General features: G+C 45.1%; 1 protein-coding gene across 1 annotated transcript in view; it reads right to left on the minus strand.

Moving 5' to 3' along the window:
- The window catches only part of LOC141148042 (kinesin-like protein KIF19), a 115758-nt gene that overhangs the window by 96213 nt on the left and 4292 nt on the right, over positions 1 to 15253 (minus strand). The window contains exon 4 of the mRNA XM_073635198.1: positions 4087 to 4197. Coding sequence (XP_073491299.1) covers positions 4087 to 4197 — 111 coding nt within the window. The remainder of the gene's footprint in view (positions 1 to 4086; positions 4198 to 15253) is intronic.

Raw genomic sequence — 15253 nt, forward strand, 5'->3', positions numbered from 1 at the left:
TTGCCACCATTACTAGTAAAAAAAAAAAAAAAAATTAATAAAAATGCCATAAAACTATCCCCTATTTTGTAGACGCTATAACTTTTGTGCAAACCAATCAATAAATGCTTATTGCGATTTTTTTTTACCAAAAATATGTAGAAGAATACGCATCGGCCTAAACTGAGGTAAAAAATGTTTTTTTATATATTTTTGGAGGATATTTATTATAGCAAAAAGTAAAAAATAATGAGTTTTTTTTTTTTTCAAAATTGTCGCTATTTTTTTGTTTATAACGCAAAAAAATAAAAACCGCAGAGGTGATCAAATACCACCAAAAGAAAGCTCTATTCGTGGGGAAAAAAGGACGTCAATTTGGTTTGTGAGCCACGTCACACGACCGCGCAATTGTCAGTTAAAGCAACGCAGTGCTGAATCGCAAAAAGTGCTCTGGTCTTTGGCCAGCCAAAAAGTGTAGAGGTCGGTAATAGGTAGGGCAGTGTGTAGAGGTTAGTAATAGGTAGGGTGGTGTGTAGAGGTCAGTAATAGGTAGGGTGGTGTGTAAAGGTCGGTAAAAGGTGGGGCAGTGTAAAGAGGCCAGTAGTAGGTAGGGTAGAGTACAGGAGTCAGCAGTTTGTAGGACAGATTATAGGGGTCAAGAGAGCAGTGGACGGTGTCAGTAGGCAGTGGACAGTGTCATTCAGTAGGGCAGTAAATGGGGTCAATTAGTAGGACAGAGTATGGTTGCAGTTAGTAGGACTGTGGATGGTGTCAGTAAGTAGGTCAGCGGATGGTGAAACATAGTAGGGCTGTGGATGGTGTCAGTAAGTAGGGCAGAGGATGAGGTTAGTTAGAGCAGTGACATATGTGTACAGGGGCTCACAGGAAAGCAGAATTTTTACTCACGTGCAGAGAAGGGAACTGCCGACAACACATGACTCTTCTTTCTCCTGGCGCTCTAATCCTGGTCAGCCCTCCTCTCTCATCCATCCCATGTAATGTCACACACAAAAGCCTGGGATGGACATGATAGAAGGGCCGGCCTAGATCAGCGCAGCATACAAGGTAGTTCCTTCCATGCGCTGCTCTGCAATGTGGCAGGAACGGTCTGGGGGTCGGCAAAGCAGAATTGCCGATCTACCCGTCACCTGGCCATAATAGATGGGTAGATGTGGTCAATGGGTTGCCGTCCCTCGATTTAGAGGGTTAAAATAGGAGGTGAGGAGGCAACATATCACCTCTTCACCACCTGTCAAATGCATCTGAAAAGCAATCCATGTATGAATTGCTTTTCAGAGTGACAGTCTTTTTCATTTAGAGACTCAGAAGGAGGGGCATATGCCATTGTCAAGGTGGTGGTGGTGGGGGGTTGTACAGTTGACTCTGCAGCCTCTAGTGTGTGTATATGTATGTTTGTATGTCCTCCAATTTGCCACCCACTGCACACCCTCCATACTTCCAGCACAGTGCTGTGTCTGTGTGTCCACAGGAATATGGGTGGGGCTGCCAGCGCAGGCACAGCTGGGATTGGCTAGTTCACATGGAGGTAGCGCAACCATCATGGGCCTCCTCAGCACCTTAAAAATATTCACTCCAAATCCTTTCTCTCGATATCTCACTCACACGATTTGCATGAGTGAGATATTCCCAGAGTCAGCAGCAAAGTGCACAGACTCCCGGCTTGGGGGCGAGTGGAGGTGGAGCCACCAAGGCAGGCATTCGGCAATAATCAGAGGTGACAGCTTGGAGATGGCAAGCAAAAAGTACTGCCAGCACCTGCTCAGTCAGCCCTGCTACTAAGATTATAGCAGTGGCGTCACTAGGGTTGGTGTCACCTGGTGCGGTAAAAATGGTGTCACCCCCCCTATTTTTGGGCCGGAGGTCAATAAGGCCTAGAGGATAACAGGTTAGGCGCTTCCTAATAGCTCAGTCCCTAGAAACAGTAATGGATAGTGGCCAACAGGCCCTCATACTAGACCCAGCAAAACCGCAGCAGTGATCCCTCCGGCTGGACAATCGCTCACTCTGGGTTGCCCAGGCTGACTCTGGTCAGTAGTGTAGCATGTCTGTACCCTGGCAGTGGCTCTGTCTTTCTCCCCCTTTGGTGGTGCGGGTACAGCGTGGCTCCATCTCTGGTGGTGTGAGTACAGCGTGGCTCCCTCTCTGGCGGTGCGGGTACAGCGTGGTCCTTCTCTGGTGGTGCGAGTACAGTGTGGCTCCCTTTCTGGTGGTGTGGTTACAGCGTGGCTCCCTCTCTGGTGGTGCGAGTACAGCATGGCTCCCTCTCTGGTGGTGCGAGTACAGCATGGCTCCCGCTCTGGTGGTGCAGGTACAGCGTGGCTCTCTCTCTGGTGATGCGGGTAAAGCGTGGCTCCCTCTCTGTTAGTGCGGGTATAGCGTGGCTCCCTCTCTGGTGGTGTGGGTACAGCGTGGCTTCCTCTTTGGTGGTGCGGGTACAGGGGTGCAGTGTGGCTCCCGCTGTGGTAGTGTGGCTACAGGGGTACAGTGTGGCTCCCATTGTGGTGGTTCGGGTAGAGTGGTACAGCGTGGCTCCCTCTCTAGTGGTGGAGGTACAGCGTGGCTGTCTCTGTGTTGGTTTGGGTACAGCATGGCTCCCTCTCTGGTGGTTTAGGTACAGCGTGGCTCCCTCTCTGTTGGTGTGGGTACAGGGGTACAGCATGGCTCCCTCTCTGGTGGTGTGGATACAGCGTGGCTCCCTCTCTGGTGGTGTGGGTACAGCGTGTCTCCCTCTCTGGTGGTGCGGGTACAGCGTGGCTCCCTCTCTGGTGGTGCGGGTACAGCGTGGCTCCCTCTCTGGTGGTGCAGGTACAGGGGTGCAGTGTGGCTCCTGCTGTGGTGGTGCAGGTACAGGGGTACAACATGTGCATGCATGCTGGGGGCTGTAGCCTGCTGTCTGTCGACACACCTGGGGGCGCCAATCTTTCGGGACTACATTTCCCATGATGCTTCCCCAGTGTCTTCTGATTGTCCCTCTGCTGTGGCCAATGGGGAGAGAGGGCAGGAAGGTGGGTGGTGTCGCGGCGAACCTAACACATTAGAGCTGCTCTCTGTTCTCCTGTTCGGCTGACAGGAGAAAGGGGCGTGGGCGAGCGGGGGAATAAGATACACTCGCAGCCCGCCTCTGCCCTGTCACATCGCTGTTGCCAAGTTCTCTGGCAAACAGAGCAGGGGAAAATCGACCCACTTTACCGATGAGGGGGGCGCTCGACGGCACCCACTACAGCTTCTTCCTGGTGTCACCCCAGCTAGCCACCCTCCCCATAGGGACGCTACCGTACTAAAGTAACCTGCCAGTACTGCATCCCTCTAGATCGGAGCCGGCCCTGATGGGGCCCCATGAGCACATTTGGGGCCCTGGGCAGTGACCAGGGGTGCCTGTTTGATAAGGCGACCCTGAGCATACACGTCTCTGTCATCTGCAGCCCTACTCTGTGTCTTCTGTGTCCTCTCCTCCATCCTCTCCCCCGTCCCCTCTCTGACTGTCAGCTCCGTGTCCGTGACGCCCCCTTCCATCCTGCTGCTCAAATTAGGGTTAAATTTACATTATCCTCTTTGTTGATTAATCTAATGTCCCCCGTGACTGTGCTTTATTAAAAATGCAGCTATATACCTTGTTTACTGAGGACAGATCAGTGATCACATGACATGCCGCCTCTCTGCTCTTGCATGACAGCTGCAGCGGGCGGGGCCGCCTCTCTCCTCCTCCCCTCCTGAAAGACATCAGCAGGAGATCCTCGGCCCTGCCCACTGCATCTGTTTGGCTGAGAGAAGAGAGAGGTGGCATGTCACGTGATTGCCGATCTGCAATCAGTAAACAAGGTATATAGCTGCATGTTTAATAAAGCACAGTCACAGGGGGACATTAGATAAATCAACAAAGAGGATAATGTAAAGTTAACCCTGTGAGTTAACAAACACTTTAATTTCGTGAAAACTGATATATGATTATTTGCAAACCAAGATTCACCTAGAATGTATCAGATTCATTCAATCTGCCTAATATGCAGTGGGTCTCCTATCAATTTGCTCACTATTATTCTGATATCACAGAAAAGGTGCACCTACACGAATCAGAGGGAAATTTACCTGGGTAGCATCCTCATCAAACACAGCATCAAATACAAAGGTCCTGTCTCTAGAACGCTTTGCACGCAGGAAGTCCTCAGACCCTCCCGATGGATCCTTCAGCAGCAGTATCTGAAAGAAGAGATCACAGGGAGACTATTTATGGACCAGCAGTATGCGAAGGGGCTGAAGGGTCTACTACTAAAACTGGCCATGAATTAGTAGGTCTTGTATGATCTAATGAGCCATGTTCAAATCTCTGTTTCTTGTTAGAGATGCAAATATTTTCGTTTCAATCAATGGAAAAGTAATGTTTTGGTTTTAGGCCTGGTTCACACCTATGCAGGTTGTAGTTTGCATATTCCAGGTGCATTTTGTGTTTTACAACACACACTTTTGATCTATTGAAGTTTATGGAACCCAAAACCAGAGAAAAGTCCCTGGCCCTTTCCATAAAATGCACGGATGTGAATAACATCCATAGGAAATCATGTTAAATGGACTATAGTGTGTTTCTGCAAAACTGAAAACGCACTAAAAATGCATAGGTGTGAACCAGGCCTCAGGTGTAGTCTTGAGTGCTGGGGCAAAACATACAACCTTGATCTGCCTCCCATAATTATTGACTTTTTTCCAATTCCAAATATTGGGTGCTCTCACCAACGTTTGCATGTTCCAGCACCTCTCATCATATGAAATAAAGAAAAAATCAAGCAGGGGAAGTAGGAGTCCCTCGTAATGACCATGGCAGATGTGCATAATCAAGAACTCAAGCACAGAGCAGTGGAGTCTCAAAAGGATAGAAGAAACTGTAATGTTTGGGTGGTCTAAGGCCAGCAGAAACCATGTAAGGGCAGGCTAAATGTACCAAGTTGATAGATTGCATGCAATTATTTTTAGCAGCTAGTATAGCCGCAAGCAATAATCGCTGTTTTCTCCCGATGGACAGCTTCCCCTGCCGGGAGAATACCATAACTTGGCTGGAGGAATTCTCCTCTCAATACTGTCCCATGGTTGCAGAAAATAAATTTACTCCGTGTATGGGCTGCTTAAGACTTCCACCAATATCTACTATTCAGTTATCAGAGCAGAACGCTCCACATCTATAGAAACCTACAATGACTGTAGCGGTCTCGCTTAATCCTTTTGCTGCCATGGACGTTAGGCTTAGGTTGGAATAGAAACATTCCCAGGTGGCCAGCTCAGTAAGTCTTACGTCCTTGATCAAATGAATTGCTATGATCAGTGGATGAGAAGCCACTGATGGTAGTCAAAATGTGCACCCCCCCCCCCCCCCCGGCTGGAACCAAAGCTACTATTGCCAAGCCATCTACAATGTACTTCACCTGTTAGTGATCCTCACTGCTATGTGCCCTCAAACTGCTCCTCTTGATGTCCCCTAGGTGTCCTCTGATCCCTGCTACTCTTTCTTGGGGAGATTGAGTGGCAGACAGGTGGCACTTAGCAAGAGGGAGAATTACATGTTCAGGATGGAGAGTGGTATGCCCCGTACACACGGCCGGACTTTGTTCGGACATTCCGACAACAAAATCCTAGGATTTTTTCCGACGGATGTTGGCTCAAACTTGTCTTGCATACACACGGTCACACAAAGTTGTCGGAAAATCTGATCGCTCTGAACGCAGTGACGTAAAACACGTACGTCGGGACTATAAACGGGGCAGTGGCCAATAGCTTTCATCTCTTTATTTATTCTGAGCATGCGTGGCACTTTGTCCGTGGATTTGTGTACACACGATCGGAATTTCCGACAATGGATTTTGTTGTTGGAAAATGTTATATCCTGCTCTCAAACTTTGTGTGTCGGAAAATCCGATGGAAAATGTGTGATGGAGCCCACACACAGTCGGAATTTCCGACAACAAGGTCCTATCACACATTTTCCATCGGAAAATCCGACCGTATGTACGGGGCAGTAGGGTTGGTAAACATGCCTCTTATTTTGCTGATCCCTCCCTTGTTTATTCATAACTAAAGTAATAGTAAATAGGAGTCACGTGTTTACTATCACTTCAGTTTGTGAATGAAAACAGAAAGAACTCTGTGCAGAGCACATCCGTGTTTGGTGTAGTAAGTCGGGGGTCTGCAGTTTGGGGAAGAAATTACAGGAAGTTTATGACATGTATATAATGTATGGTTATATTTGTAGAAGATTCAGTAGCACAAATGATGTTGAAGTAAAATTGGCTTGCCTGGTGCGAGGTCAACAAAGCATCCATGGACATGAGAGGAAAGTTTCCCAATCTGATTTTTCTAGTTATTTAGATTTAAAGTGTTTTTAAACTTTTGCTATGAATCAACATATAAATGTACATGGAAGTTCAATTTATAATCACTTTAGAAATATTTTAAGTTCTGGGATAAAGTGTGCCAGAATTGAGGCTCTAGGGTTGTCTTAGTCTTATGCCGCGTACACACGATCAGAAATTCGGCCAGCAAAAGACCGATGAGAACCGTGTGTATGCCAGCAAAAGATTGAGAGCATGTTCTCAATTTTTCGGTGGGAAAAAGTTCCTATCCAAAAATGTGATCGTCTGTAGCAATTCCGACGTGCAAAATTCCTACGCATGCTCGGAAACAATTCGACGCATGCTCGGAAGCATTGAACTTCATTTTCTTGGCTTGTCATAGTGTTGTACGTCACCGCGTTCTTGACGGTCCAAAGCTCAGCGAACTTTTGTGTGACCGTGTGTATGGAAGGCAAGCTTGAGCGGAATCCCATCGGAAAAGCCATCATATCTTTTTCCGACCAAAATCCCGATCGTATGTATGAGGCATTAGGCCCTTTTCACATTGCTCTGTTGCAGTTTCCCTGCAGCATGGGTGTAGCGCAGTGTATCTGCGGTTTTCGTGTAGATTACCCATGCTTAGATTGGGCGTTTTTGGTGCATTTTCTGAAAGTGCACCAAAAGGTGCTGCATGTTTGGTGCACTTTCAGAAAACGCACCAAAAACGCCCAATCTAAAAGAAATCTATTGGGAAGAGCAGGTTACCTACCGGAAAATTTCAGGTACACTGTGCTGCACCCACACTGCGGGGAAACCACAATGGAGCAGTGTGAAAAGGGCCTTAGATTTGATGGACAAAAACACTCAGCCTGGCCATTCTGCTGTTGGCTAAGAAAGCCTAATAATGACAAAGCAGCAGAAAATCAGGATACACAAGCTCTCCTCACAATGTTTCTGCATGTTCAGCTGAGCCCCTATCCCAGAAATTAATTTCCTCTATACATGTCACTTCTCTGTCACTTGTAGATGTCAAAAACAATGATGTAGCCAGTAGGCACTCAGAGGCCTTAATACATCAAAAAGCAAAAAATAAGTGCAGCGCTAAAACTTAATATGAAAATGAAACATATCATACTGAAAATAACTTGAAGAGTGATTAACCCACCAAAAGAAAAATAAATGAAAAAAACACAAGTCTCCCATAGAGGACTAAAACAAATATCTCACCATATATAAAAAGTGAAAAAATATTAAATCCAGATTGCAAAAGTGAAATGACAAGCAATGCAAAAACGAAGTGAATTGAAGACCAATGTGCATATATTCAGAGGGAGTGTGATACAGGTGAGTCCAACATCCAGAGTAATTCACACCCGAGTGAGATATGAGGCTCCTTACCAGCTCGAGGCAACCACCATGACAGTGGTCTCACCAGGCATTTGGGAAATCATCAGGTCACCCACAAACCTATGCCGATATTCACAGTTGAAAGCGTAGTACTCAAAAGACAAAAACAAGAAAGGCTCCCATAGTGTAAAATTGCAATACAGTGTGGTTTATTGGGCTATAAGGTTGCACTTACAAGAATTTTCATCCATTAAAAGCGTGTAGCCAAACATGAGGATCGCGGCGTCTCCACGAGCTTCCGCCTGCTTGCTGTGTATGTCCCATCAATCACAGCAGAAAACGTAATGACGTCAGCGTCACAGGCACCTCCCTACGCGTTTTGTCACGATAGGACGTCGTCTGGGGATTGGCCAAGTGACACGGTCTTCACGTTAGAGGTTTAAATAGTCCCGCGGCGCCATATTGATTACTGGCTGCTCGGGTAAGGAAGATGAGACGGAGGGCTGCAATCCAGAGCTCCACCCGAATTTGCTGCCTAAGCTCCAGGTATTCATCCTCAGACACAGTCCTGGTGTATGTTGAAAGGATGATCCGCAGCAGCCCCGGGAATTCTGATGCCAGGTCCATATCTCCGCTGGGGTGACTGAAGTCTGCTATGCTGATCTTGGATCCAGTTGGAGGTTTGGATGTCCCAGACTTCAGGAAGCTTTCCCGCTGCTTGCCACCAATGTCACGGAACGTCCCACACTCCGCTTGAGTGCTTCCGTCATATACCACTTCCTCCCAGTCTGTATACAGATATCCCAACCTCTCTGAGCACAAACAAGGTGACACTTGCTTGTTGCTACCAAGAACTGACTTTATTCAGAACCAGAATACAGTCTTATATACACAGGAGAAGATTACTCTAACAATACAAACGTAACCTAATTAACATGAGCTAATTATCTAATCCTTTATACAGCCTAGGTGACTGAGACATGACCTTCCGCCCAGACTTGTGGTCACGAGCTTCACACAGTTATATCAACACAATGGCAGTCGTCCCGTCTCCTACATTGTATAGAGGACAATGTCATTAGCTCATTTAATTAACATAAACACAGGTTGATGACAACAGCATCTCCTCACAGGATGTGTCCCAACAGAATGAATCCATTGAAAATCCAGGGCCCATAATCAAAAGGCAACAGGCTTGCATACAGTCCTCTCCAACAGCCTCTGTCCCGGCTAGGTCTGTGACAGGCTCCTACTAATGTTACTCCTGACACTAACCAAGGAGCTAATCCTACACCTGTTGGTGGATTGGCGGAAGCAAGTATGGTTCGGGTTAGACATACTAATCTGGCTAATGCTTCATTATTTAATCCCCCAGGATTTGTGGCCCCTTCTGTTCAAGTGTTTAAAAAGATGGTGATTAAGGACCTGATTGCTCTTAAGACACCAAGATCCGGGGGCAGTTATGACCTTCAACATAATATCAAACAAATTTGTGCACGTAATAATATCATCATACGCCCTGCTGACAAGGGTGGTGGAGTCGTTGTTCTGAATAAAAAAGACTATTTAGATGAAATGAACAGACTTTTGTCTGATAGTGTGACCTATACTAAATTGAGGTCGAATCCTACTTTTAAGTATAAAAAAGCACTTTTATCTCTGATTGATGCTGGATTCCAAACAGGTGTTCTGAGTAAAAAAGAAAAATTACATCTGGTGCCTTCAGCACCAAGGGTACCAGTGATGTACTATTTGCCCAAAATTCATAAAAGTCTAATAAAACCACCTGGCCGCCCTATTATTAGTGGCATTGACTCAATTACATCAAGTATAGGCCGCTATGTTGATAATTTTTTGCAACCCCTTGTGGTCAAGACACCCGCTTATTTGAGGGACACAACTCAAGTCATTAAACTTGTAGCCGAATGTAGTTGGAGAGAGGGTTGCATCCTGGCAACTACTGACGTTGCTTCCCTCTATACCATCATATCTCATCAACATGGCTTTGAGGCTGCTAAGTTTTACTTGGAACAGGATCAATCTTTACCTGTGACTCAAAGGGAATTTATTTTAAATCTTTTGACTTTTGCCACCAGTCACAATTATTTTTGGTTTGGGGGTGACTTTTTTTTTGCAGACTGTCGGTGTTGCTATGGGGGCAAAGTTTGCGCCTAGTTTAGCGAATCTCTTTATGGCCCATTGGGAAAGTGAGGAGATTGATGCTAATCCCCATAAAGAGCTACGCTTGTGGAGAAGGTACATCGACGATGTCCTTCTCCTGTGGGAGGGTGATTTACCCTCTCTTGAGGCTTTTTTTCTTAAGCTCAATTCAAATGATAGAGGGATCTCCTTGCAATACGAGACCAGCCAAACCCAAATTCATTTTTTAGACCTTAACATTTGTGTTAAGGATGGCCAATTGATTACAACTACCCACTTTAAGGAGACCGACCGCAATGCTTATATCCCACTTAATAGCTGCCATCATGCCTCTTGGCTTAGGGCAGTCCCCAAAGGGCAGTTCCAGCGGATTAGGCGTAATTGCGCTAATTTATCAGACTATCAGCAACAGGCCCAGATCCTCAAAGTGAGATTTTTGAACAAGGGATATGATGAGAGGGAGATTAATGATACCATTATCAATGTTGGCAACATGGACAGGGAGACTATGCTTCAAGGATCTAGTAGGGTTAATCAGGCAGATGCTAATAAATTTGCCTGTTCCCTAGTGACAGGTTACTCTAATCAACATTTCTCAGTTAGAAAGATTTTCAGTAGGTACTGGAACCTGCTGAAGAATGATAAGGTGTTGGGTCCAGTTCTCCCTGACCATCCTGTTGTTATCTTTAGAGTAGCACCCTCTTTACGCCATAGAATAGCTCCCAATGTTGTTAACCCCCCCAAAACTATCTCCTTTTTCCAAACCATGAAGGGCTTCTATCCTTGTAAAAAGTGCGAAATATGTCATATTAACTCCTTTAGAGGACGTAGATGCGAATCTTTCCAATCAACCCAAACCAACAAATCGTACAATATAGAGTCGTTTATCACATGCTCTACGGAGTGTGTGGTTTACATGATCCAGTGTCCATGCTCCAAACAGTATATAGGGCGTACCAAGAGAGCCCTGCAGGTACGTCTGTCTGAGCATGTAGCGAATATTAAGCGCGGTTTCAGTAAACATAACCTATCTAGACACTATGCGAAACATCACAATAAACAGCTTAAAGGGACTCTGTTTGTTGCTTTGGATAGACTTCAGCCCCATTGGAGGGGCGTCAATAAAGTGAGAGCCATTTCTAGGTGTGAAACTAAATGGATTTTTATGATGAAATCCTATGTACCCCTAGGCCTTAACGTTGACTGGGACATAAATTGTTTTATAAATAATTCTTAACCAATATAATAAAAATAAAATTTTTTTATTTTTTTAATTTTAATTTTTATATTTTTTTATTACTGTATTTTTATGGATCAATATTTTTCTGGCATTTTTTATTTTATTGTATTGGTGGTGTATATAGTACTGCCAATATAACTGTTTTCTATGGAATGTGGTATTAATATTAATTTTTTTGTTGTGTTATGGCGATTTTTTCCATGGACTTACTAGCTTACTAGTGTTTATGACCCATCAACTTACTAGTGGTATAATTTTTGTCCACTAGATGGCGAGAATTCTAATTCAATTCTTGCCTTTCCCTAATTAAATATTTAATACTAGTGGTATAATTTATAACCACTAGATGGCGGAAATCTTGTACTTGAATTCCTATCTAATTTTTATGTTCCTTATTCGGCTTACATAGGCGGCCAGAAGTCAATATGGCGGCGCTTTTTTTGTTCCCATCTTCCTTACCCGAGCAGCCAGTAATCAATATGGCGCCGCGGGACTATTTAAACCTCTAACGTGATGACCGTGTCACTTGGCCAATCCCCAGACGACGTCCTATCGTGACAAAATGCGTAGGGAGGAGCCTGTGACGCTGACGTCATTACGTTTTCTTCTGTGATTGATGGGACATACACAGTAAGCAGGCGGAAGCTCGTGGAGACGCCGCGATCCTCATGTTTGGCTACAGGCTTTTAATGGATGTAAATTCTTGTAAGTGCAACCTTATAGCCCAATAAACCACACTGTATTGCAATTTTACACTATGGGAGCCTTTCTTGTTTTTGTCTTTTGAGTACTACGCTTTCAACTGTGAATATCGGCATAGGTTTGTGGGTGACCTGATAATTTCCCAAATGCCTGGTGAGACCACTGTCATGGTGGTCGCCTAGAGCTGGTAAGGAGCATCATATCTCACTCGGGTGTGAATTACTCTGGATGTTGGACTCACCTGTATCACACTCCCTCTGAATATATGCACATTGGTCTTCAATTCACTTTGTTTATGGACTTTTGAGTTTTTGCATTGCTTGTCATTTCACTTTTGCAATCTGGATTTAATATTTTTTCACTTTTTATATATGGTGAGATATTTGTTTTAGTCCTCTATGGGAGACTTGTGTTTTTTTTCATTTATTTTTCTTTTGGTGGGTTAATCACTCTTCAGGTTATTTTCAGTATGATATGTTTCATTTTCATATTAAGTTTTAGCGCTGCACTTATTTTTTGCTTTTTGATGTATTGAAGTTTAGTATTAGACTTTTAGCGCTGGCAGCTTTTACAATTCACCTTTCAATATATTTTTGTAGCGCAGCGTTAACCCTTTTTGGGTTCTTTACTAATTTTTACTCAGAGGCCTTAGTAGAAGAGAAATACAACACAACACAAGAGTTCTTAACAAGTAGCTTTATATCAGTAAAAGGAAAACCTAGTGTATCGCTAACCCCAGAGGAGCCGCTGAACTGTTTTGTACTTTCTCTGCTCACCTGAAGATGATGCACCTTGCTCACCCAGCACTTACTGACACACCTTGAGTTATTTCAAAGAATTTATTATTCCAAGCATAGCCTATGTAGCACCCTCTACCATTAGGTAGGTGCTAGTAATAGGATTTTTACTAGGAGACTGTCGGCACAGGCAAATTTAGACAGGCCTATGCTGTAATCTAGGCCTGTCTGTTTTGATCTGGGGGCTGGGAGTGGCTAGTGTAGCAGTGGGTGTGACCACTTTTGCTCTAGTTCTGAGGCACCTCCCTTGCTTCCAGGGAGAATGTTCTTGAAGAGGGGCAGGGCCTGGGACTGGCGTGGCAGGCAGCTTATGTGGGAGCCCTGACCAATCCCCAACTGGTATTGGCAGGGGGCGGGCCTCCTATATAAGCTGAGGTAACATGCCACTGGGGAGGAGTTGTCGGCTGAGTAAAGTGGAGGATGGACTACTAGACAGCAGCAGGAGGGCACCCCCATCTGGGGGGGGGGGGTGCGCTGATCGCAGGAGGAGGCCCAGGGAGAGCTGTGAAGGAACTTTGCCATTACACGGTCATTGGCAATGTCTTTACCATTACACGGTAATTGGTAAAGAACTCCTAGAGCTGAGGGGCAGGTGAAGCTGTCGGAACGTATGGTCCGGTCAAGTTCTCCATCAAGGACTCAGGGCAGAGAAAGGTCGGTGAGTGTACCACAGTGGAGGGCTGGATGTGCCAGGAAGTCTGTGAGAGAACTTTGCTTTTAAACGGTCATCAAAGTCTTCATCATTGCATGGTCAATGATGAGGAGTCCTGGATCAGAGGAGAGACTGTGGGGATATGTGTCAAATCAATGTGGCCTGAGGGCACAGGATTTGCAAGCTGGGCTGGCTGGGAACAGTAGTCCACCATACAACATGTGCTTTTAAACTACTAGGCCTCCGGGGAGATGTGCTGCAGGCCTCTGGCCTAGTAGCAGTGAGCAATCAGAGCCAGCTTAAGGATTTTTTCAGAGTGTGTCCTTCTTGCTTACAGAAGAAGATGTGACATTACTTTACTTCAGGATAAGCTTTGTGCAGGAGGAGAGGAGTTCTGGGAACATCACCCTTACACGGTCAAGAGTGATGTCCTCATTCCTTACATGGTAATGGATGAGGAATGCCTGGAAGCAATAGTCCGCGGGAGTTAAGCAGAGGAGGAGCAACAGTCTGCATGGTGATGCAGGAGGAAGATCATAGAAATTAATAAATGCACATCATCTCTTCTGGCTCTAACTATGTGCTAATGTGTGAAATCTTTAAAATATGATGGCAAATGAACTATCCTATGGGCTTCCCATACACCCTTTTCCCTAACCAAGTTGTACCCCCCAATAAACAAAAACAAAACCAGCAAAAGACTGTTCATTGTCTCTGCAAGTGATGTTTGGGAGTCTGGCTGCGGAGTGAATTGGTGGATGTTTGTTACTAGTGGCAACTATACCGCTACACCTAAAAGCATAAAGGACGAGCAAGTGTAAGTGTACTTATATGAACAATCAGTAAGACAATAACATTACTCTGAGAGGTATGGTTAAATACCTGCAGTATTCTGACTAACAGTAATTAACAGAACTAAACAGCATTTACATAGCAACAGGATATAAAGACAGTCATAACTTGCAGTCAAAACTAGCTCCCACTGGCCAGTGATTGATGAAAAAAAAATGTTGGCCAGCAAAGTTGGGGCCCATGAAGAAAGCACAACAGTTCCCAGCAGACAACTGATGAACTTGTACAATGTTGGTCTCTTACCAGACCCAGGGTGCCCTCCTCTGGGTCTTCGGAAGCCTGCACTGGTTCAGTTCAAGTCCTCAAACAGGGATAGGAATTGCTCTGTAGTCTGATCCCACCAGGTGTCCTAAACACACCTCACATCCTCCCAGGGTAAAGGTCCTTGGTCTCTTTGCTTCTCTGAGTTCTCACCCAGTTGTGGTCAGCTATGGCAGGGATACATTCTGCCAGCAGCAGCTGCTCAGTCTTTTCCCCACACACTTGCTTTAAGACAGTCCTCTGCCCTTTCCTCACCTACCTGTAGATCCCTTCTCTTTGCTCTGTTGCATTAGTCAATCACCTCCAGGACTGAATCCGACCCAGCCAAAATGGCTGCCCCTGCACTAGAGACACGCCATAGATGAGCATTGCAAAACGGTCTCCCTAAAGATGGCTGCTGCACTTCTGCATTAATGAATATTCAGTTTAACCCTCCCCACACTGCAAAAGAATAATACAGAAGTAAAAAAGGAAGAAGTCCCATAGTATTTATCAGCTACAGTCCAGGTTATTCAATAACACTGGACCCTTTGGTAGGGTGACAATGCCTCTTCTGCAGTAAAATCAGTGCAGCGTTGTCACCCTCTCTGTTGCTTTAGATGCTGGCTCTCTTGATGGCACTCTCAGTGACTAGCCATGTCCATCTCCAATGGCAACTCTTTAAGTCAAATCATTTTTATTGACTTTTGGTGTGCAAGTTAACAACTGATTACACAGAAAACTAAAGACAACAAAGAGTAACATTAAAATTGAGGGAATACAATTTAAGAGTCGCATTCCATTCCGGCATATACCATTCAATTTATTGTTATGGTATAGAAAGAACCATGAGCACTCTACAAGAAAACACTGGAGATTCTCTCCGCTATCAAGTATTTAGGAGGATGGACCTGTAAATCAAATTGGCTTATACAGCTGTAAATCTTAT

Source organism: Aquarana catesbeiana, linkage group LG06 (assembly GCF_042186555.1).
Source record: "Aquarana catesbeiana isolate 2022-GZ linkage group LG06, ASM4218655v1, whole genome shotgun sequence".
NCBI classification, from domain to species: domain Eukaryota; kingdom Metazoa; phylum Chordata; class Amphibia; order Anura; family Ranidae; genus Aquarana; species Aquarana catesbeiana.